Source organism: Polyodon spathula, chromosome 12 (genome assembly GCF_017654505.1).
Source record: "Polyodon spathula isolate WHYD16114869_AA chromosome 12, ASM1765450v1, whole genome shotgun sequence".
Classification (NCBI taxonomy): Eukaryota; Metazoa; Chordata; class Actinopteri; order Acipenseriformes; family Polyodontidae; genus Polyodon; species Polyodon spathula.
In genome coordinates this window covers 18691151-18714143 of record NC_054545.1, presented here as the reverse complement: position 1 = coordinate 18714143, position 22993 = coordinate 18691151, and the positions used below count along the sequence as shown (strand labels likewise).

The following is a 22993-nucleotide window of genomic DNA, read 5'->3' as shown; positions in this document are numbered from 1 at the left end:
TTTATGGATTGGTTTCTTTTGTGTCTTATTGATACATTCATTTATAAATTCTAAAATACAATTGGCCAAACACAGTCTTTTATGCCACTGAATACATTTCAAGCAGTGTTTGTTCAAATACTTCCAATATTTATCCAAGCACTACTGCATACATGCATATTGTAACAGATTTCATTTAGAAAGACTGCTGGTCGTTTACAATAGTCTTCCATTTTTTAAAACTCTCAGAAATATGACCTTGTTGACCAGTTTGTTTGCACTTTGCAGTTTGTTTGTTTGACATTATTTCTCAGAAGACCCCTATTGCGAGGTGGTATTTTCAACACTTAACACTACATGGGGCACTAAAAACACAGCTGCAGTGCTATGTATAACCACATCAACACATTTCCTATGCAGTCCGACCAAGTGTGAGGTCCACATTTAGTAATAAAGTTGTCACCTAAGAGAAAGAAGGCTGGTTAGTTGACAATGGACCAGGCTGCGATAATCTCTCTATTTAAATCCTTCAGCCTGTATACTGCTCTCACTTGTCAAGTTTATTTAAGCTCCATCCCCAAGCTCCATATCAAGAGAGGATGCTATGGCAACATTAAACTCAACCTCTTGTTCATATGCTTTAACCATCCAGATAAACAACTTTGGGTTTTAACTTACAAAAGGCATTGTCCTGTCTAATTTACAATAGAATGTATACAAAACGCACCGCTTTCCACACTGCAGCCCAGCACTCTAACCACTGAGCTACTCAAACCACTGCATTCCACACTGCAGCCCAGCACTCTAACCCTGAGCCACTTGACCGAACACTTTCTAGCCCAGGACTAAAAGCTCCATGAGTTGCAAGGTTAATGCCGCCCTGTTCATAGGAGGAATGTTGGCTGTACAAGCTCAGGCTTGCCTGTGTGGGGCTTGGTGTTGCAGGCAGACCTCAGCACAAGAAAGACACTGTCCCTTGAGTAACACCTGCCATCTCGGCTTCAACCAACTGTCGTTTGACAGTAAACAAGCTGGTGACCCACAGCCCAATAAACTTCTCTCGATCACAATGCAATCAGTGATCGCTTTTGTCATAGAAATCCGCCTTGTATTTCAATCACACTGCAACCAGTGATCACTTCAGTCATAGAAATCTGTCTTGTATTTCAATCACACTCAGAGAGCGGAATCAATTGGAGAGGTGAGGGTGTGAATCGATTGGAGAGGTGGGGTGGTGAATCAATTGGAGAGGTGGGGGGGTGAATCGATTGGACAGGTGAGGGAGGAATCGATTGGAGAGGTGAGGGAGGAATCGATTGGAGAGGTGGGAGGTGAATCGATTGGAGAGGTGAGGGAGGAATCGATTGGAGAGGTGGGGGGTGAATCGATTGGAGAGGTGGGGGGTGAACCGATTGGAGAGGTGGGAGTGAATCGATTGGAGAGGTGAGGGGTGAATCAACTGGAGAGGTGAGGGGTGAATCGACTGGAGAAGTGGGGGGTGAATCGATTGGAGAAGTGGGGGGTGAATCAATTGGAGAAGTGGGGGGTGAATCGATTGGAGAGGTGGGGGTGAATCGATTGGAGAGGTGGGGGTGAATCGATTGGAGAGGTGGGGGTGAATCGATTGGAGAGGTGGGGGTGAATCGATTGGAGAAGTGGGAGGGTCAATCAATTGGAGAGGTGGGGGGTGAATTGATTGGTGGAGGTGGGGGAATCAAGTCAATAAAAAAAGGGTGAGTGACAGGCAAATATCATTAAAATAGTATAGTATAGTGATAAAATAATGACATGCAATCAATGCAAGATCGTTCAGCATATGTTTGGTCAATGCTAATTAAGCTGTGTGGGCACTCATGTGTCTAGCAAAGTTCCAACCTTGTCTTCGCTTACAACTGAACGAGTCGTGCTGGGGGGGGGGGGGGGGGGGGGGGGGGGGGCAATAAAATAAAAAAAGGCAGCTTTATCTGCTCAACAGTGAGCCAGCTCTTTACACAACACTGGAGAAACTCATACTCACTGCTTGCCAACCTGCAATCCCCCTGGCACTGTCCTATAGTAACTCCATCCTAGCTGGCTGCCCTATCCCTCGAGGGACACACTGAACCTGCACTTCAGCAACATAAGCATGATAATTACAGTACATGCCATCGCTCATTCACACAATGCAAGCATCAGCTCAAATGCCAAGAAGCTATGTGCTATTTCCACTTCCCCCTAAGCAGGGGTGCCCAGTAAACCCAGTGAGCGAGTCCCAAAAGCTTTACAGCACCTAGAATTTTAGGATTTTATTTAAAATCATGTAATCAAAGACACTACAAAATGATATCGCAAAAGTCTACCAGAAGCCATAACAGTAGTACAGTATTTCATATTAGATTTCAAAATGTCACATTTCTTTTAATTTGTTAGTTTTATGTTAAGTATATGTAAAACTGCAAAGTGGTATGTAATTCAATTTGTTAAACATAACATTATTCAGCAGGTTTCATTTGACCTTATGAATCAAAATGTGTTAATTCAGTTCTATAGGGTGATGAAAAACTTTTGGCCATATCTGTATAACATTGACTTAACCAATACCTTTCTGGATTAGATTCATGCTTCATTTATGGATATTAAAAGCTGTCTGAAACAAGAAAAAGCCAAACGAAATTTTGAATAGTTTCCTCGAAATTCCCAAGAGACGCAGTTCCGTAGCCCAACCAGTCAATGGGTAAAAACAGTCGGCACTCACCTCTTCCTGGGATGAGTAGTTCGGGTCATTGGGATCGACCGACCAGTAGCAGTAATCAAACCCGAAGCCCATCAGCTTCTCCCTGGAGTCTCCTGGACCATCAAGCTTCCCATCCAGCTAGGACAGAACAAAACAGCAAAGACACCAGGGTTACATATCACACGCACAACAAAACAGCAAGGACACTAGGGTTACATATCATATAATATGTAGGTTTTAAAATATAAAATGTGGGACACAGTAAATGTCCAGTTTTACTTGCGATAGTGGGAAAAATGTTTATGTTGTATATTGCTTAACTATGGAACAACAATGACAAATGGGTTTTTCACTTATTCTTGCAAGCACAGGTGTGATCAAGTATAAGTGAAGTCTGGATTTGGCTAATGCATATGGTTCAGTGCCACATGAACTTCTTTGGGCAGCATTTGATTTGTTCCACGTACCGATGACAATAACAAATTTAGTGAAAGCCTACTTTGGAGATTTGCAATTAAGTTTTTCAACTTCATAATTCAACAATACATGGCAATGCCTAGAAGTTTGAATAATGGCAGGACGTACCATTTCTCCACTGGCTTTTACCATGGCAATGGAAGTAATTATTAGGGAATCAAAATAGGTAGTGGGAGGAGAGTGCTTGGCTTCTGGAATGCGACTACCACCAATTCGAGCATACATGGATGACATGACAACAATGACTGCAACAGTGGCCTGCACTAATCAGTTATCGGGCAAATTAACCAATAACATTGAATGGGCACGAATGCAATTCAAACCCACTAAATCAAGAAGCATTTCTATAATTAAAAGTAAAGTAGTAGATAAAAGGTGCTATATTAATGGTGAGGCAATACCAACAGTGTCTGAGAAGCCAGTGAAAAGTCTAGGGAGCTGGTACGACGGGGATCTAAAGGACACAGCTCGTGAGGGAGAAATTAGACAACAAGTAGTGGAAGGGTTGAAGAGCATAGACAGCAGCGCTTTACCAGCGCTTTGACAACTGTTGAGAAGCTGGAAGCTTTAATCAGTTCATACGTCAGGAAATGGTTGGGAGTTCCACGCTGCCTCAGCAGAGTGGAACTTTATGGTAAACGAATACTACAGCTACCAGGCTCCGCTCTAACCAAGGAGTTTAAGTGCGCCAAAGTCCGACTGGAAAAGACATTAGTAGATTCACGTGACAAATGCGTAAGGGAGGCAACACCTGTGTTGAAAACTGAAAGACAGTGGGCGGCAAAGAAAGCTGTGGAAGATACTGGCTGCCCTTCAAATCGGTGATATTATGGGGCAAGTTCAGCATGGAAGAGGGGGTCTTGGTCTCAGTTCAGCTCCTCCTACATGGCACAAGGCAACCCCAGCTCAACGGAGGAAGCTGGTAGTCAACAAGGTGCAAAAGCAGGAGGAGAGGATTGTTTCCCAGGCCAAGCAGGGAGAATGGATGAGATGGGAAAGTGTGGAACAACGCAAGATCCGCTGGCAAGACCTATGGACAATGGAACAGAGCAGGATCAATTTCCTCATCAGATCAACATATGACGTTCTCCCATCACCACAGAACCTAAACCTCTGGGTGGGTGAGGATCACTCATGTCCTTTGTGTTCATTACCTGCAACATTAAGGCACATTTTGACAGGATGTAAGGTGGCTCTTAGCCAAGGACGATTTACTTGGTTCCATGACCAGGTGCTGCAATGTTTGGCCTTAGTATTAGAAGACAAGCGTAACCTGACCAATAAGTTGCCACCAGTTCCAATAAAGCATTGCAAACAAAAGACAATATTCCTTCATCCAGGAGAGCAACCACCAAGAAAAGGTGTTAAAACCAAGCCTCGCCCAGGACAACTGGAAGCTGCTAGAGACTGGAAAATGCTGGCAGATGTTGGTCAACGGCTTATTTTTCCACCTAAGATTGCCATCACTAACCTTCGACCAGACATTGTCTTGTGGTCTGGATCAGCACGCCTTGTTCATCTGGTAGAGTTAACAGTGCCGTGGGAAGATGCTGTGGATGAGGTGTATGAGAGGAAGAAACTTCGGTTTGCTCAACTAGCTGCTGAAGCGGAACAGCGAGGATGAAGAGTCCAAGTTTACCCAGTGGAGGTGGGTTGTCGAGGATTTGTGGCACACTCTGCAACCTGGTTTCTCAGAGATGTCGGGTTCAGTGGTCAAGAGTTGCAGCGCACAGTGAAGAACTTATCTGAAGCAGCAGAATTAGTTCAAATTATGTTGTTAATTCTTAATATAAAATTGGTAAAAACAGAACTGGTCATTTTGAAAAACGGAATTTGCCATTCCCACAATGGAAAATCAAGAGCCCTAAGATAGGAATGTTGCCCAGAAGTGAAAAAAAAAAAAAAAAAAAAAAAAAAAGAAATTCAGTTCTTTCACTACCGTAGGGTATTCTTTTACTATGTGTACTGAATCCTATGTACATGCACACTTGGTTAATTTCAGGTTATTCTTTCTACTGTGCATCCATTTTTATAACAATAACATCTTTTAATATTCATCCCCTCTCATTCTGCTAAACAACACGCCGAGGACTGAAGAGGGCCTGCACTAGATTCGATACGCATGCAGAAAATAAGAAAGTGGCAGAACAGACAAGCTCATTCCTGCAAACAGGAGAGTGGTCCCTATGATAACTCCCACACAGGTGAAACAAATTGCAGAATAAATAATTTCATTATTAGCAGCAAATGTTCTTTCTAGACACCCGTCCACCTGAAATAGCTTTTTTAATTTACCTCATAATATCTAATTTTAACACCCAAGGTCATATCAGCCAACCAAAGCCACAGATAGCCATTCATTTATAGTCATATTTTCAAAGTGTTTCCTCCATTCTTTAATTAACTCAGTTTTTTTGTTTTTTGTTTTTTTTAAAGGAAAAAAAAATGTTAATGTTACAAAATGAATCCGCAAAACACATGGAGAGTGCTGAAGAGGGCTTGAAACATACAGCATAGTTGTTTGGCTACAGTTTTGTAAAACTAACAGGTGTCTCTCCTTTCAAAAAATACAGGAGTTAATACAAAATAAAAGACTGAAATATGATCCCACATGTGGTACAATTCAACGTGTAGGCCTATATGGAACAGACTATGAATACATACTGAATATGAAACAGACAACCTGGCACTCTTTAGTTACTACTGTATGAACACAAAGGCCAACAAGTTCACACACACACGCACACCTTTCTGATAACGTTTCAACCTTTAGAAAAGACTCCACTAACAACCTGAATACACAGTACCACCAAGCTCCCCAAACCTGTCCTTTCTAAAACCACACACACACACAAGAAAGTGGCACCTTTAATATTACTGCCTTGTTTACTATTACCGACTGTGTGTGGAAACATTCCCTTGGCAACCTAGTGCTCCTGCCTGTTAATTCCATACATACCACAGAACAGTCCCATATTATATATTTTAATGAGCACATTTAAAATACAGTGAGTGGAACCCCAAATAATATCCAAACTGGCCAGCGCAATAGTCTTCCATCCACACGTGAGTCTGTCTCAGTTACTGCCACACAACAGGAAGGTGGCTTATTACTAGTCAGCATTACTCTGTGGTGTTTATTAGTAAAATCTCCTGGATAACTATTGCAGTTTCATAAACTCTTAATCATCACAATACTTATTTTTGTAACATCTTGTGCCATTGGCATAACATCTTTCGAAAAGTTTGGACTTGTTTTGCTGTTGATCATTTTTTTTCCTGGACTTTTATTTCACTTTTCACTAAGCTAATATGTCCTGCCACAACTCTATAGTTAACTTCTATAGGACCCCCCCCACCCCCCACCCCCGAGCCTTATTCTAAGCTTTCAATTAGAAACTTGAGTATGTGGGGTCGGGGGGGGGGGGGGCCCTGTTACATTATTACATGTGTAACTATGTCACACTCCCTGCTTATCCTGTTGCCATAGAACTTTGTATTAACACTATTTAGCATAATGTATTGAAACATATCAGATTGTGAGGATATATAATAATAATAATAATATTTATTTTTATATAACGCCTTTCATGGTGGACCACCATCACAACGTGCTTTACAGGTTAAGAGACTAGGGTGTGTGATTTATGCATCAGTTGCAGAGTCACTTACAACAACGTCTCACCTGAAAGACGGAGCACAAGGAGGTTAAGTGACTTGCTCAGGGTTACACAATGAGTCGGTGGCAGAACTGGGATTTGAACTAGGGCCCTCCTGGTTACAAGCATGTTTCTTTAACCACTGGACCACACAGCCTCCTATATAGGGTGTTGTCTGTCTGCCTGTATATCCGTCCATCTGTATATGATATTTATGTTTCCATTTATCTAGAGAACTGCTTACACAGCTATCATGAAACTTGGTATTAGCATTATTGAACAATGTATTGAGAATATCACTTTCTGGGGTTATATGGATGTGTTTGTGTGTCCATTCATCCATTAGTCTCTATGTTACACTTTGATTTTTTGCATATAAAAATGCTGTGACTTAATTGCGAGTTCTTATTCTTTACTATTCAGTACTAATCGGTGGTTGATTATGAAAGTACTCAAAACATATTGTGTTTTGGCCCAAGTTCAGTCGCTTCTCTTCATAAGTAACCCACCTCAGAGCAGCCTCAGTGCCTTTGCAGTAGTATGGGCCAGCCCACTCTATGAAATGATCAGGTGCCACAATAGGCCCCATAGATATGATAGACTTCAGGCTTATTACACAGTATTAACTCCTGGGTAACACTAAAAAAGGGCTGCAAATTCATATGAATTTCATATGAGTTTCATAGGAGTAACATCTGAATAGCACATGTTTTGTTGTTATTTTGTAATGGTTTTTCTAGTCCTGAAGATTCTATAAAAAATATAAATTCACAATTAATTCAAGCGGCACACCAGAGGAATAGCAGCTCATGCAATGGAATATGCAGCCACTAACTGAAAATCTCAAACAAATCCATGAAAAGTGTACTTTTAGAATAGGGTACAGCATATCAGTCACTAGCATGCACTATGGAAAGAAATGTCATCAGAAAGCGCTGCCTCTCCGGGTGTGGCCTGGCTCCCTGCAAAGGAAAGTGCAGCGAGAGCCCATCAAACACGCCTAATTGCTCTAGAATACCCGGGAGGACTTCTGCTCCAGCGGGGTGCTAATCCACTGCTTTTTCAGGAGTCAGGCTCTGCACTGAGATCTTAGCAGGACAGCGTGGGGATTGTCAGCTCTAATCCCTGCAGAGCTGCTGCCCTGTGCAGCTCAAACCATCAGAAAACCCAGTCGCTAAACTGGGTAATAAGCACTCCCTTCTACTGGAGACTGTGACAGAGGCTGCACATTTGGGTTTCTGAATTTGTGATTGTGTGGAGTTGAGGCACAAGAAACAGGGAGAGTTTTGAACATGTATCTCAGTACATTAATCCCCAGGCTTGGAACTGTATAGCAAGAAACCACATTGGACTAATAATGAGCATTGTCATTGATTTCTATACCAATACTATACAATAGTATCCACTTCCACACACAGTCACTTCAATTTATATACAGTGATCTCTCTTTATAGCAACAGGCTATACAGCAGCATGGTCAGGGCTCTCGTTTTCCCCACAGTGCCATTCCACTAGCACTAGTATTCTAGTTATAATGTGGAACACAAATAGCAGAGTCTTATAACCATGGCTCCTGACTACAGTGTCATAAAGGGGAGCTCTGTACCAATGCTACAGTGTTATAAAGGGGAGCTCTGTACCAGTGCTACAGTGTTATAAAGGGGAGCTCTGTACCAGTGCTACAGTGTTATAAAGGGGAGCTCTACCAATACTACAGATTAATACTTATTCAAATTAAATTAGTAAATGATCATAGTAATTTTGCAAGGCTGTATATTTTTCACAGTAAACAAATTATTTTATTTCACAACATTTCATTGTCTAAATATAGATATTTCAAGATATTTCACTATGAAACATAATATTTATTAAAGCAGAAAAAATGATATTTTTCTCTGGAGTTATTATACAACAAATGTTCCTAAATATTTCAATACTTACCTGAGAAACAGTCAGTGCTAAATTGTTAACTGCAACTGAACCGGCTGCCAGGTTCCTAAATGCAGTGTAACATGTAGTGCGTCAAACCAGGTAAACATTTGTTGTATTTATTTTTAAGTGATAAAACTATGTATATTGACACTATTCTTTCAGAAACGGGCATTTTCACAGGGAACTACAAAGTACACGACAATGGGTAAATTTCACAGAAATCATGAAATCCATGAAAAAAATATGACGGTTTAAAATATGGGTTTGATTTTTGTCTGTAATGTTTATTGTTTTAACATTACAACACTGACTTAGAAATACCTACTTCCCTTGCTTAATGAAAAAACTTTTCTAACCAGCTTCACTTGCCATCAGGGTTCCACTCCCCTTTCACATTCTTTCCTATGGGGTTAAGACTCAGGTGTGGTCCTGCTACCTGGCCAGTCATGCACTTTCATTCACTGTGCTCTGTAGGTCTCAAATGTGCAGTTTTGAAAGAAACACACGTTATTTCAAATATGTATTTTAAAAACATGATGCTGGGTACGGCACTATATTGTTTTCTTTAAATTAGAGAATGATTAATGAAAGGCAGATTGGACAGTGTACAAGGGGTGGAGGGTGGAGTTTGTGACTGATTGGATCCCTTTAACACGAGAAGCCTAGCGACAGTCATTTTGGTGGTTTTTGGTTTTAAAATGTAATTTTTTCCAGTCGTGTAACACATATGGGGCAGTGCATTCGTGTACCTTTCTGTCAATATGAATTAAATATTCTCACAAAGCATGAAACGTGGGAGTGCAGAAATAAAGGAGATTTATTTTACAGAACATAATTCTACTTTATTATTTTTATTTAGCAGTACGCAATGTTAGCTGTAATTAGATTAGTCTCTACTCTCTGCCTGAGTGAATGACTGACAGTCTATTGTTTTTCAATCAAGCGCTGCTTCGGTCAATCAATTAGCATCAGGACTACTGAAAATAAATACCAGAGACCGTGGAGTTTTACAAGACAACTAAATACAGAATTTTTGGTTTTGGATCAGATGGCACAGAAGTATTCAGTGAAAGATGGCTCCCAACAGTGGTTTGTTCAATGTACTGGACCTAGCAGCCATCAACTCCTGGGCACTTTACAAAGAATCCACGGAGAAGGAAAGAATATATTTTACAGTTAGCACAGAACTTCGCAAGAAGCATTTGGAACAGAGGGAAACTGCCTAGCGTGTACCCACAGCTGAAGCTGGCAACCCCGCTGACAGCCACAAGAGAGGCCAATGCCAGGCTTGCAAGTGCAATAAAATAAAACTTCGGACAGCTGTGCCCTGTTCAGAAAGGCGGCATGGAGAATCGCATTATCTGTGTTTATTGTGAACAGCCTTAGACTCCATTTTTAATAAAGGTAACAATCTTATAGCGGCTGTCCTGTATAGTAATACTAAAAAATCAATAGAATCTAAAAAAAAAAAAAAATAAGCCCAATGGGTATTTGGTCTTTTTAAAAGCATTTTTGCTTTTGTCGCCCACGGCCAGCACAAAACCCGGGCAACAGAGCACTAACTGTGTGCCACGAATAATTGTACTTTCACCAGCCGCACTGCAGCACTCGCTGGGACAGGTGACCATGTTTGTGTGTGGTGTTCGAACTTTGTTATTGTTCATGGGACTGCAATCCTTCCTCATTCCCTGTGTAATACACATCTCTGTGTATTGATAGTCCTATTTGTTTTCTGTTTGGTCATCAGACCCCAGGAATAAAATAAACAGAACTCATTTTCACCCGTACTCTGTTGTCTGTCTTTTCATTGTTGATTACTACACTGCACCTGCTGGTACCACTTTGCCACAGTAACCTATAAAACATAGAACACAAAAGCATGTGTTGATCCTGTGCAGATCTGAATGCATTACACAACACTACATGTGGAGTCTGTGTTATTTGGGGGCGTGTCACTGAAAGACACAAAACAAAATGTACTGCTCTTAAAGGCAAACATTAACAAGTGGTCACAAAACAGAAAGACCTGTTCCTAAAGGGAAGCACTGCTGACAATTACTGAATAGAATATACAGAACAGAAAACACTGTTCCTAAAAGGTACCAGTAAGTATAGTATTACTGAGACCAAAATGGTAATAACATACCGTCCTCAGCTAGCACTGCAATCACAAACACAACTTTCCTGACAGAAACGCCATCTGTTAAGGCACCACAACATAACTTACAGGATATTAGCACGGTTTTAAAAAGTAAAAAACTCTAAGCTAAATTCAAAGGTGCGCCTGTAAATTCCTATTATTACAGTAACATTGTTGTAGACTAATCAAGGAATCAATAAATCAATAAATCAATGGCCTATACACTGACTTTTATGGGGTACACCATGCTGTTAACAGACAGGACAGAATGAAGATGCTAATTCCGGGACGGGGGGTAAGGCTGCAAGCAAGCAAGCTTCCGGAGAGATGGGGCTGCCTGAAGCTGCTCACAATCAAACAAGTACTGGAAGTTATTTCAAGTGATCCTGAATGAGAAGAAACAACAAAGCAAGGTCACAGGTACTGCTCTAACTTATGTAAACATGATGCTCACTCTTGGGGGAAGAAATCTAGCCAGGGAGGCCTGATTTAAATCAGTCACAGCCCCATAGTACTGGTGGTAGTGAAGTGGGTTTCAATTCAGCACAGGTTTTACACAGGGTTGATATAAGACGCTACATTAGCAGTTGCTGCTGTATCAAAGACTGCAGAGGGTAAAGATGTTCAAGTTATACAGATAAGTCAAGTTATACAGTCCAAGCTGTTCGAGCTAATGAGCTGTGCTGGGATCTGTAAACAGCTGTGCTGGAGCGCAGGAAGAAGGGGAATTGCTTTCTCTGCCTGCCCAAGATCTGCACTGGAATTAATGTGTGGTCTGTCAAGAGGGAGCTACAAACAGGACTGTGCAGGATAAGACTTCAGGCTGGCCAAGCACAATGAATACAGGACCATGAATGTAAGAATGCCATCCTTACTTATGTATCAAGAAGGGTACTAGCTAGTACAGTGCTAACCAGGGATCACTTCCAGCTCTATATAGGGCTGGAAATAAGACTCCTATTGCATAGCAGTTTTACCCATTACAAGTTTTACTACAAGTTTGATTAGCCACAGTGTATAGGTAACGGGCCGTCCAAAAATTTGACATTTTCTGAAAGCATACAAAGCATGCGTGGGGGGAGGGGGGGTCGTCTTGAAAAGGAGCACACTACATACACTTGCTGTAACTGATGATCATTTTGGACGAACGGTCTTGCACTGTTATACTGCATATTTCAACTCACTTTAAAGCAGTATTATTGATTGAGATTGTGATTATGATTAGTACCATACTCACCACAGCTAGTAACTGCTTTTAGTTCATTGCAATTGGCCCCAAGTTAGCAGGTAAAGGCAGTTTTTTAAGTGTATTTTCTGTTACTGGATTTACACTGCTAAGACCTCCACAGCACTATGGGGTGAATGAGGTCTCCTGTATTGGTATACTGGGAGACACTAGAACAGGATTAGGGCTCTGAAAACGGCAAACAAACCGATTCGCTAGCATGTCCTCACTTAAGCCTTGCCATATAACTGTGTAAACAGGAGCATTGCCGACTTTTTTAGAAAACAGTAAGAGAGAAAGATAAATTTGAAAATTTCTCAAAAATCAACTTCCAGTGGTTGAATAGGGTCTTGTTGCGATGAAAATGTAACATGCTGCTATATTGTAATGCAGAGATTGCCCCCCCCACCCCCCAAGTCATAACTCAGCTTTGGGGAGCTTATACACATGGAAAGGCCCATGGGCTTATACAGGAACCAAAGGGTTAACTCTCAGAAAATAGCTAGTACCCAAGTATCGACCATGCACATATCTGTGTGATTGTACGAGACGTGCGATTGTGAACAATGAACAGATTCCTTACCTTGATGTTTGTGATTCTCAGCACTTTCTCATCCACCTGCACAGCAATCCTGCCCCCCTCCGCACTCTCCCTGAGGACAGGACACAAAACATCCGTAAACACTCCAGCAAGCACGTGCACATTTTACAGTGCACTCACCATACCCACTAGATTCAGAAAGCATTAATTTGGCTTAAAAAGAATGCAAAAATAGCCTACTTGATATATATATATATATATATAACCATATTATATATATATATATATTAATAATATTATATATATAATATATATATATATATATGATATATATATATATATATATATATCTATATATATATATATAATATATATAGATATATATATTGTGATGTGGTATATATAGTATTTTTGATTTTTTTATATATATCTATATATATATATATATATATATATATAGATAGATAGATAGATAGATAGATAGATAGATAGATAGATAGATAGACAGATAGATAGATAGATAGATATAAATCCTAAAACAGTACCACCCATCTACTCTGACATTTTAAATAAATGATTGTCCAAAATATTCTTACAAAAAGAATCAATTCTTTGAGAAATGACTAATAAATGACTTGGGATGAATGTACTAGTATATTGAATCATCAGAACACAGCATCTTAAGAGGAACAGAATCCCAAAGATGTTTGGAGTGCATTCATTACTTAATACATTCGCATAGGTTTTGTCAAGTACGTTATAGTAAGGCTCAATTGTCCATACTGGTTTGGGTAGAAATCTAAAGCATCTGAATTCTTGTCAGTTGAATTGACATGTGTAATTTGCATTTCATTTAGTATCTTAATTACAGGCCTATATTTGTATTAATTTTACTGAGAAAATGAGCCTTATAAACAGAGCTCCCATTTTTAACTCTTTATTCTGAAGCCATAAGTAAGAGAATACAAGTAACTGGTATAATACAAGTAATTGGTATAATTACATTATGGGGCAAATGAAAGCCGCGACCATACCGCCTTAAATGAAAAACGTGACCATACCACCTTCAAGGGAGGGAGCACGTACTGTATAGAAGTATGATATTTGAACTTAGGGGTCATTGTGATCAGCCTATACCCTAAATAAGCCACTGCAGCTTTTTATTGGTGCAGTTTACAGCACTAGGAGATCCCCCTGGATTTCATCAACCCCCTTTTTTTAGTGGTAATAAGTGGCTGGAGCAATCCATGGAGTTACCACAGTGCTCTCCACTATGCACTAAACTCAGAACATGAAGATACCCCAGTGCTCTCCACTGTGAACTAAACTCAGAACATGAAGATACCCTAGTGCTCTCCACTGTGAACTAAACTCAGAACACAGACATACCCCAGTGCTCTCCACTGTACACTAAACTCAGAACATGAAGATACCCCAGTGCTCTCCACTGTGAACTAAACTCAGAACATGAAGATACCCCAGTGCTCTCCACGGTGAACTAAACTCAGAACACAAAGATACCACAGTGCTCTCCACTGTGCACTAAACTCAGAACATGAAGATACCCCACTGCTCTCCACTGTGCACTAAACTAAGAACATGAAGATACCCCAGTGCTCTCCACTGTGAACTAAACTCAGAACATGAAGATACCCCAGTGCTCTTCACTGTGCACTAAACTCAGAGCATGAAGATACCCCAGGGCTCTCTGTGATGAGTCAAAGGGTTTTCGGTCTGTGATTCAGCCTCCCGACAGTAGATGGCATCAAACCAACTCGGGACTTCCCTTACCAAGATCTCGTGACCATGGCAAAAGTCATCTTTTGAGGGGCGGCACCTTGGTGAGGGGCGGAAGTACGAGTATGTAAATTCCAGCCACTGGAGTCAAGTGAAGGATAAGGACACGTGTCGGTTGGGGATTGGTGTTCCACTGACTACAGAGGCGGGACATTACATACTAAAGGGAACGTACTACTGTGTTCGGGGTTGGTCCGAAAGTAAAATAGGAGGAGTAACGGGTGGAGGGAGAGACTGGTTTTGTGCAGCTGGATTTTTAAAACACTAACATTTCTTTTGTCTTTTTTTTGTTTATGTATGGGTCGCCACGAAGACAAATTAAAGACGAGTCATCACAGTTTGTTTTGGATTTCACCCCTGCACTCCTTCCCTCACACCATTTTGTTTTTCTTTTGTTATTTAATTATTTTGTTGTGTATAGAGAATAAAAATAAATTATTTTATTTCTGTACACATAAATTACTGTCTGGACATTCCATTTAATACACTCTCGCCTCACACGTGGTGTTAGAAGTGGGATGTCCAGACAGTAATTTATGTGTACAGAAATAAAATAATTTATTTTTATTCTCTATACACAACAAAAGGATTAAATAACAAATGAAAACAAAATGGTGTGAGGGAAGGAGTGCAGGGGTGAGATCCAAAACAAACTGTGATGACTCGTCTTTAATTTGTCTTCGTGGCGACCCATACATAAACAAAAAAAAGACAAAAGAAATGTTAGTGTTTTAAAAATCCCGCTGCACAAAACCAGTCTCTCCCTCCACCCGTTACTCCTCCTATTTTACTTTCGGACCAACCCCGAACACAGTAGTACGTTCCCTTTAGTATGTAATGTCCCGCCTCTGTAGTCAGTGGAACACCAATCCCCAACCGACACGTGTCCTTATCCTTCACTTGACTCCAGTGGCTGGAATTTACATACTCGTACTTCCGCCCCTCACCAAGGTGCCGCCCCTCAAAAGATGACTTTTGCCATGGTCACGAGATCTTGGTAAGGGAAGTCCCGAGTTGGTTTGATGCCATCTACTGTCGGGAGGCTGAATCACAGACCGAAAACCCTTTGACTCATCACACTCTCCTTAAACAGTCCTCCTTAAAATGTGGACTCCCTCTCAGAGCAGATCCAACGAATCCCAAGCTAGCTACTGTGGAGAGAGAAAACAAGTCAGCAACTGCCTGGGGATGTTCAGACCCCAACTGATTCAAAACAGTGCAATCTGGAGAATTGTCTGCATTACTCTACTAATGAAATGTAACACCCAAAATAACTTAATTCTGAGACGAAAAGATGTACATACAGAAATGAAATAAACTCCCATCACTGTCTGCAATTACAACTTTCCATTGACGAAAACAGATACAGCGTTTAATTTCCCTGATGACACTCAACTTTCTGTTGGCCAATTCAAAGATAAGGCTAATTCAAAGATAACCTATTGTAGTGTGAATCATGCATGACATATGCAATCGTTGCTGCCCGCCATCTTCACACAAACTGCAACCAAGCGACGGGCTGAGGAGGCCACTGCAAACAGTGCATTGAGAAAAGAAAGCACGAAACATATAAATCAATCTACACCTGACAGTCTTTTCAAGGGAAAGGACATGTAATTACTGTATTCAGCATGGAAATGTACATTCATTCCTTTTTCATTTCTTTACTGTTTTCTTTTAAACATTAAATATTGATCAATGTGAAGTACGCCTCATGAAGTACTATTGCTGTTCAATTCAAATTTGGCGGTTCTTCATTCTTTTGATGCAGCAAATTGCCAAACCCTATTGTGATGAACAGTGATATAACAAACATTTCTCCAGGCCTCAGGGCGGTTCGTTTAACTGCTGTGCAATACAAGTCACTTGGTGATCATCTTTTGTATTAACACCGAGAACTCTCACCATGGAAAGGAACTTTAGTTTCACCTTCTGCTCACAACAAACCCACAACAATACTACCTTGCACTCTCCTTCTCTTAGTGTACATGTGAATCTTAGGTACATGAACACTAACCCAACAGTCAAAACACAACTTAACCCAAAGGTTCAGCATTGGGATTGTCTGACTTTATAACAAGTGAACAGTTCATAGTTAATTGATACATTGACAATATAGTCTATAAACACCGTCCTACATATTATTATTTAAGACAGGGAACCTCTATAAACCAGTTTCTGAAACTCTTAAAAACATTTTCTTAGAATGTCCTTCAAGAGTTATCATAACTGGACAATGCAAACTGTGGCATTCATACATGTTATTTTTAGCCAGCCTTTCTTATTCTAGCCATAGTTTTTATCTTGTCCACTAAAATATGTAAATGCTAGCATTAGTTTTCGTCAAGGCACTGAATTTCAGTCAGTTTAGTTTTAGTCGACGATTTTTTTAAATGTATTTTGTATATTTACTTTGTAACCTTGTAAACATACGACTTTGCAACCCTGCAATGCAAGTCATGTGACCCCTGCTAGGCTCCCATAATACTATCAGCTAGCAAACAGATTCTCAAAACTGACACATATAATTGCGAGTTACAGTTCTGCATAGCATCCAATGCAAAACTGGGGGCTGTGGGTGGCGCTATACTCTGCTGTTAACTTTTAAAATAGTTTGGCACAAATTTTCAAAACGATTTGCACCCCTCACACGGGTGGCTCAAATGCTAAGAATCTATTAATCTAATCGACCCTAAACCAGCTCAGGTCCAGAGTTGTAAATGTAAACGCACCTACACACAACACGCTGTCACCCGACACAAGCTGGCAGGAACGGGATTGCGTTCCCTCCGTAAACTGCAGGCAGTTAAGGAAAACAACACGGGGTACCATCTGCAATTTGGCTTTGCATTACAGTAACAGAAAATCGCGCCAGGCTTTGTGATACTAATCCGGGCGATGCTTTCCTCTTGAACTTGAACTATTGACTGGCTGATGCACAACTGCATTTTGTAAGGATCGTTTCCAAACCTACCCCTTTAAATGCAAATACCAAGACAATGACAATACCAGATTGATATGAGCAGGAGATGACGAAAGAAAGACACGTTTTTTACTCTAGGCTTGGTTAAATCTCTGTAACTAAACACCGACACTGTTGCTAAGTGTAGAAGTTCCACACAGAGCAATGTTTGTGTTGAACTGCAACTAAATACCATACGTTTATTTAAACAATCAACTGTTTGACCGTTTTTTCTTTTTAGTTTTTTTTATGTTTTGTTATACTTGCGAACTATCTTAACAATCACATACATGTACAATAATCATTTTCAGCAGTCTATAGTATTTGGTGCTAGAAACCTTTTTTTTTATTTGACAGTTGCCTAATGATTTATGAACAGAAACCAAGCCAACTAAAATAAAATCTGATATGTTCTGTTTGTTTGTTTTTATCCAGACGCAATCGGTTTGCCACATTACGCGGTTTGAAAGGGTATTTTCTGAGTAGAGTCTAAATCTGAAACAGGCTTCAGTGACATGTTGTTGTACTAGTGTCACCACAAGTAGAAGACAGACTAGTCAAACAACTACGGCATCATTAAGCCACCTAAAACACACACAATAACTAATTACAAACAAATTAAGGCTGCATTAATTTGGAAGGCGGCTAAAAAAAAAAAAAAAACGTTTTGTAAATCACGGTACAGCAACACATCATTAGATAATCATCCAGTCTTAGCTCATATTGCAGTGCAAGTGAGTTCCCTTTCACTTTACAGTTAATAATCAAAACTTAAAAAATAACAATAATTGTTCTAACCTTTTGCTTAGCGGACGGACTCGAACAGCAACTTTCACATTGGCCATGTTGCCAGGGAAACGGGTACTGAGCGTTTGTTGTTGCAAATCATTCAAAGTGCGTTGGGTGGTTTCAATGTTTAGGCGCTCAGATAGCTGCTCCGGCTCAAGTCATTTTTGTTCCTCCTCAGAATTCCTCGCTCGGCGAGTGTCAGCGGTACAGACTGCTCTCACTTCCTGCTGGGAGGGGAGTCAAGCCCGGAGGGGAGGAGGGGGCATAGAGGGCGGGGACGGCAACGGACGACCAGAGATCAAAATAATATTTCAGCAGGATGTCCAGTGTTTCCCCATACTTCACTTCTTCCAGATCACGACTTGGCTGTGTCAGTCACATGTGGTAGGAGGTGTTGTAATAATAATATCGAGTGGGGGTCAGGGAAACATTCCTGTCACTCATGAAGGCTATAGGTCGCTTTCTTGCACACAAGATTCCCCCTGTAAAGCGTTCAATGCTGTTCTCAAAAATTGTCATTCACCAAGTCTCTTTATAAAGGTCTGAGGCACAGCATATCCCCTATGGTATAATTCTAATAATTAGTCATTTCTCACAAGGTGCCTATTGCTCCTAAATGAAGCGTACATATCCGCTGAAATTGATCTGTGGAGTAGACAATGCTGGTAACATATTCAATGTCATGACACGAGTTATTTTTTTTTATTTTTTTGCTGAACCACGTTTTCTGAGTTAATATTTAGAACAGATGTCCCACTCAGTCCCGCTCCGCTCTGGGGTACCACTGCATTGCAGGATGACCCTTATAACGGTTTACTGTGGTAAAAGCAGAGCAAAGTGTAATAAAGCATATGTAAGCATTGTAAAGCACAGAACAGTATAGTAAAGCATACATACCAAACACGGTGAACGATAGTAAATTACTGTGCAAAAGTAAAGTGATAAAGCTTGATAATGGGACTTTGCAGATATCCCCTCTAATTCTGCATGAATTCATCTGTCCCAATACTTGCTGTAGGGTAGGTCTGTAGGGGGTATAAGTCCACCACTCTCAGTGGACGACAGTCCCCATCATAAAACAACCGCACACTATGGCACAGTTACAATTCGGCTACTCTGTCAAAACACTGAAGGGCATGGAGACTGAAGTGCTTTCTATGTCACCCCCCGTCACCCTCAAAGAGACGGTGTGGTCCCTCACTCTCTCCAGTACAGCTTACCCCTAATCGTCATTTTTAAACTGGCCATAGTACAGAAACACCACCTTGCTGTATGGCGAGCTACCCGCAGCCGTGCACCTAGCGGCGCTCACAGGGCAGTCTCTGCTGAGTTCATACATTGTACCTGGAGATGGGCGCCCTCTAGTGGCTCTCTCATAATAGTTCCAGACATTGAAAAAGGCTTTCATTAGTTTAAATATTAAAGGTGCTGTTGATGCACATAAAGGTTTTCTAACGTATTGTTAGTCTATGGAGCCTATGATAAAAAACGTCTGATCTGTAGGGAGTTTAATGTTTACACTGTAATACAGTAACACCTCTTATCAGAACCCCTCTGTTATGTGATCAGTGCATGGTAACCTGTCTTTTTGTGTTCTGTGCTCTTCCTGTTAAAAAAATTCACCAACCAGCCTGACTCTCTGATATTTACAGTAAAGTGCAGTACTTACTTAAAGGAAAAGTGGTGCTATAGTTTATTTTTTAGGAGTGATTTCTTGATTAGGAAAGTCAGACAAATTCACAGTTGCAATTGATTACACTGTGTAACAATTATTATTATTATTTTTGTTCCTGGTGTTATTTCTTAATTGCTTATGCCTCAAAAGTATAGAAAATGGCTATTATTCCCCACAAACTTTGCTTTTGTGACCAGGACAGTGATATTTCAAAATATCACTATTTCCAATGGGAAAACGGGCAAATGTGTGTCTTTTCGTTCACATAAAGTCAGAAAAAAACAACATATGAATCCAAATTAACATGTATTTATACTAAAGTAATACAAAAATGACTACAAAAGATTTAGAAGTGAGTAGTTTTTCGAGATTTACGATTATACTATGTTTACAGTGTTTATGTGTTTTTACGAAATTCTGACTTTACGTGAACGAAAAGACACACATTTGCCCGTTTTCCCATTGGAAATAGTGATATTTTGAAATATCACTGTCCTGGTCACAAAAGCAAAGTTTGTGAGGAATAATAGCCATTTTCTATACTTTTGAGGCATAAGCAATTAGGAAATAACACTTACTACCCAGGAACAAAAATTGTGTTACATATTGTTATCCAGGCCGCCCCCCCCCCCCCCCCCCCCCCCCCGGTAGTTCTACTACAAACATTAAATCACGCCTGGCTTCCGATCTGCTGGGGCATCTTGTGACCACACTGAGCCCTCAGGCATGTCTTCATTCTCAGTACAGAGGTATAGCTGGGGTGGGGATCAAACTGATATTTGAGAAATTTAAGAACATAAGAACATAAGAAAGTTTACAAACATCTTGCTCGTTTGGTTGTTAGTAGCTTATTGATCCCAAAATCTCATCAAGCAGCTTCTTGAAGGATCCCAGGGTGTCAGCTTCAACAACATTACTGGGGAGTTGATTCCAGACCCTCACAATTCTCTGTGTAAAAAAGTGCCTCCTATTTTCTGTTCTGAATGCCCCTTTGTCTAAACTCCATTTGTGACCCCTGGTCCTTGTTTCTTTTTTCAGGCTGAAAAAGTCCCTTGGGTCGACACTGTCAATACCTTTTAGAATTTTGAATGCTTGAATTAGGTTTACTTTGATGCCAGAGACAGAGCTTAAGGCTGTGATACTGAAACGTAATCTTGGGACCTGTAGTTAGACTCTTAGCCTGCCTGGTTTATTAGGACATGTCGGCCTGCTTTGGGTCTTATTGTTAACTTCTCTGACTGGAAGGGCTGCCCTTACTCTAACACTGACAGAAGTGAATCCTCTTCTGAAGAAACATAGCTTATCCCCACATGATCTTGGAAATTATAGGCCTATTTATAATATCCCTTTTCTTGCTAAATTGATTGAAAAAGCTGTAGCAAGATCGTTTGTAAAACTGGTTTATTAGAAATGTTCCAGTCTGGATTTCGCTCAGGTTGCAGTGCCGAGATCAACTTACTGAGAGTTTGCAATGCCCTACTGGAAATGTGTCTGTTTTAGCGTTGCTTGATCTGTCTGCTGCTTTTGCCGCTGCAGACCATGGGATTTTACTGGAGAGATTATAGAATGATACTTGCATTGCTTTGCAAAGGTCCCGCTCCTGTTTGTTACATCACTGTGGATCTGTCTCTCTGGGTCAGTACTCATCTGAGACAGGTGACATGAAGTATGGAGCTCCTCGGGGCTCAACCCTGGCTCACCCGTTCTTCAGTGTCTCTATGCACCCCTTGGGATTAACAAATATAACCGTATGCAGATTAAACTCAGATATAGCCTTCTTTTTCTACTAAGCTGGACATGGTGGTTCCTGTGCTATTGGTGTTTGGGTGAAATTCAGTCATGGATTGTGTAAATTGTCTTTAAGCCCACTAAATCAAGGAGCATCTCTATAATTCAAGTTAAAGTAGTAGATAAAAGGTTCTACATTAATGGTGAGGCAATACCAACAGTGTCCGAGAAGCCAGTGAAAAGTCTAGGCAGATGGTACGACGGGGATCTAAAGGACACAGTTCGTGTGGGAGAAGTTAGACAACAAGCAGTGGAAGGGTTGAAGAGCATAGACAGCAGCGCTTTACCGGGCAAACTGAAACTCTGGTGCTTTCAGTTTGGTCTACTGCCAAGACTACTGTGGCCACTGACTGTGTACAAGGTTTCCTTGACGACAGTTGAGAAGCTGGAAGCTTTAATTAGTTTATACGTCAGGAAATGGTTGGGAGTTCCACGCTGCCTCAGCAGAGTGGGACTTTATGGTAAAGAAATATTGCAGCTACTCGTCTCTGCTCTAACCGAGGAGTTTATGTGCGCCAAAGTCCAACTGGAAATGACATTTGTAGATTCACATGACACCTGTTTTGAAAACTGGAAGAAAATGGGTGGCAAAGAAAGCTGTGGAAGGCTTCCCTTCGAATCTGTGATATTATGGGGCAAGTTCAGTATGGAAGAGGGGATCTTGGTCTCAGTTCAGCAACTCCTGCATGGCATAAGGCAACCTCAGCTCAACGGAGGAAGCTGGTAGTCAACAAGGTGCAAAAGCAGGAGGAGAGGACCAGGTGTGTAAAGGCCGTTTCCCAGGCCAAGCAGGGAGAATGGATGAGATGGGAAAGTGTGGAACAACGCAAGATCGGCTGGCAAGACCTATGGACAATGGAACAGGGCAGGATCAGTTTCCTCCCATCACCATCACCACAGAACCTAAACCTCTGGGTGGGTGAGGATCCCTCCTGTCCTTTGTGTTCATCACCTGCAACATTAAGCCACATTTTGAAAGGATGTAAGGTGGATCTTAGCCAAGGACTATTTACTTGGCGCCATGACCAGGTGCTGAGATGTTTGGCCTTAGCAATGGAAGACAAGTGTAACCTGACCAATAAGTTGCCACCAGTTCCATCAAAGCATTGCACACAAAAGACAATATTCATCCATCCAGGAGAGCAACCACCAAGAAAAGGTGTTAAAACCAAGCCTCACCCAGGACAACTGGAAGCTGCTAGAGACTGGAAGATGCTGGCAGATATTGGTCAATGGCTTATTTTTCCACCTCAGATTGCCACCACTAACCTTCGATCAGACATTGTCTTGTGGTCTGGATCAGCACGCCTTGTTCA

The 22993-nt window shown here is 40.9% G+C and overlaps 1 protein-coding gene across 3 annotated transcripts in view; it reads right to left on the bottom strand.

Moving 5' to 3' along the window:
* The window catches only part of stard9 (StAR-related lipid transfer (START) domain containing 9), a 96066-nt gene extending 77511 nt beyond the window's left edge, over window positions 1-18555 (bottom strand). For all 3 annotated transcript variants that reach the window (XM_041265119.1, XM_041265121.1, XM_041265120.1), the window contains exons 1-3: window positions 18224-18555; window positions 12709-12778; window positions 2714-2830 (exon numbers count right to left, since the gene is read on the bottom strand). In XM_041265119.1, coding sequence (XP_041121053.1) covers window positions 2714-2830; window positions 12709-12778; window positions 18224-18270 — 234 coding nt within the window. In that variant the 5' untranslated portion in view covers window positions 18271-18555. The remainder of the gene's footprint in view (window positions 1-2713; window positions 2831-12708; window positions 12779-18223) is intronic.
* Window positions 18556-22993: the final 4438 nt, after the last annotated feature.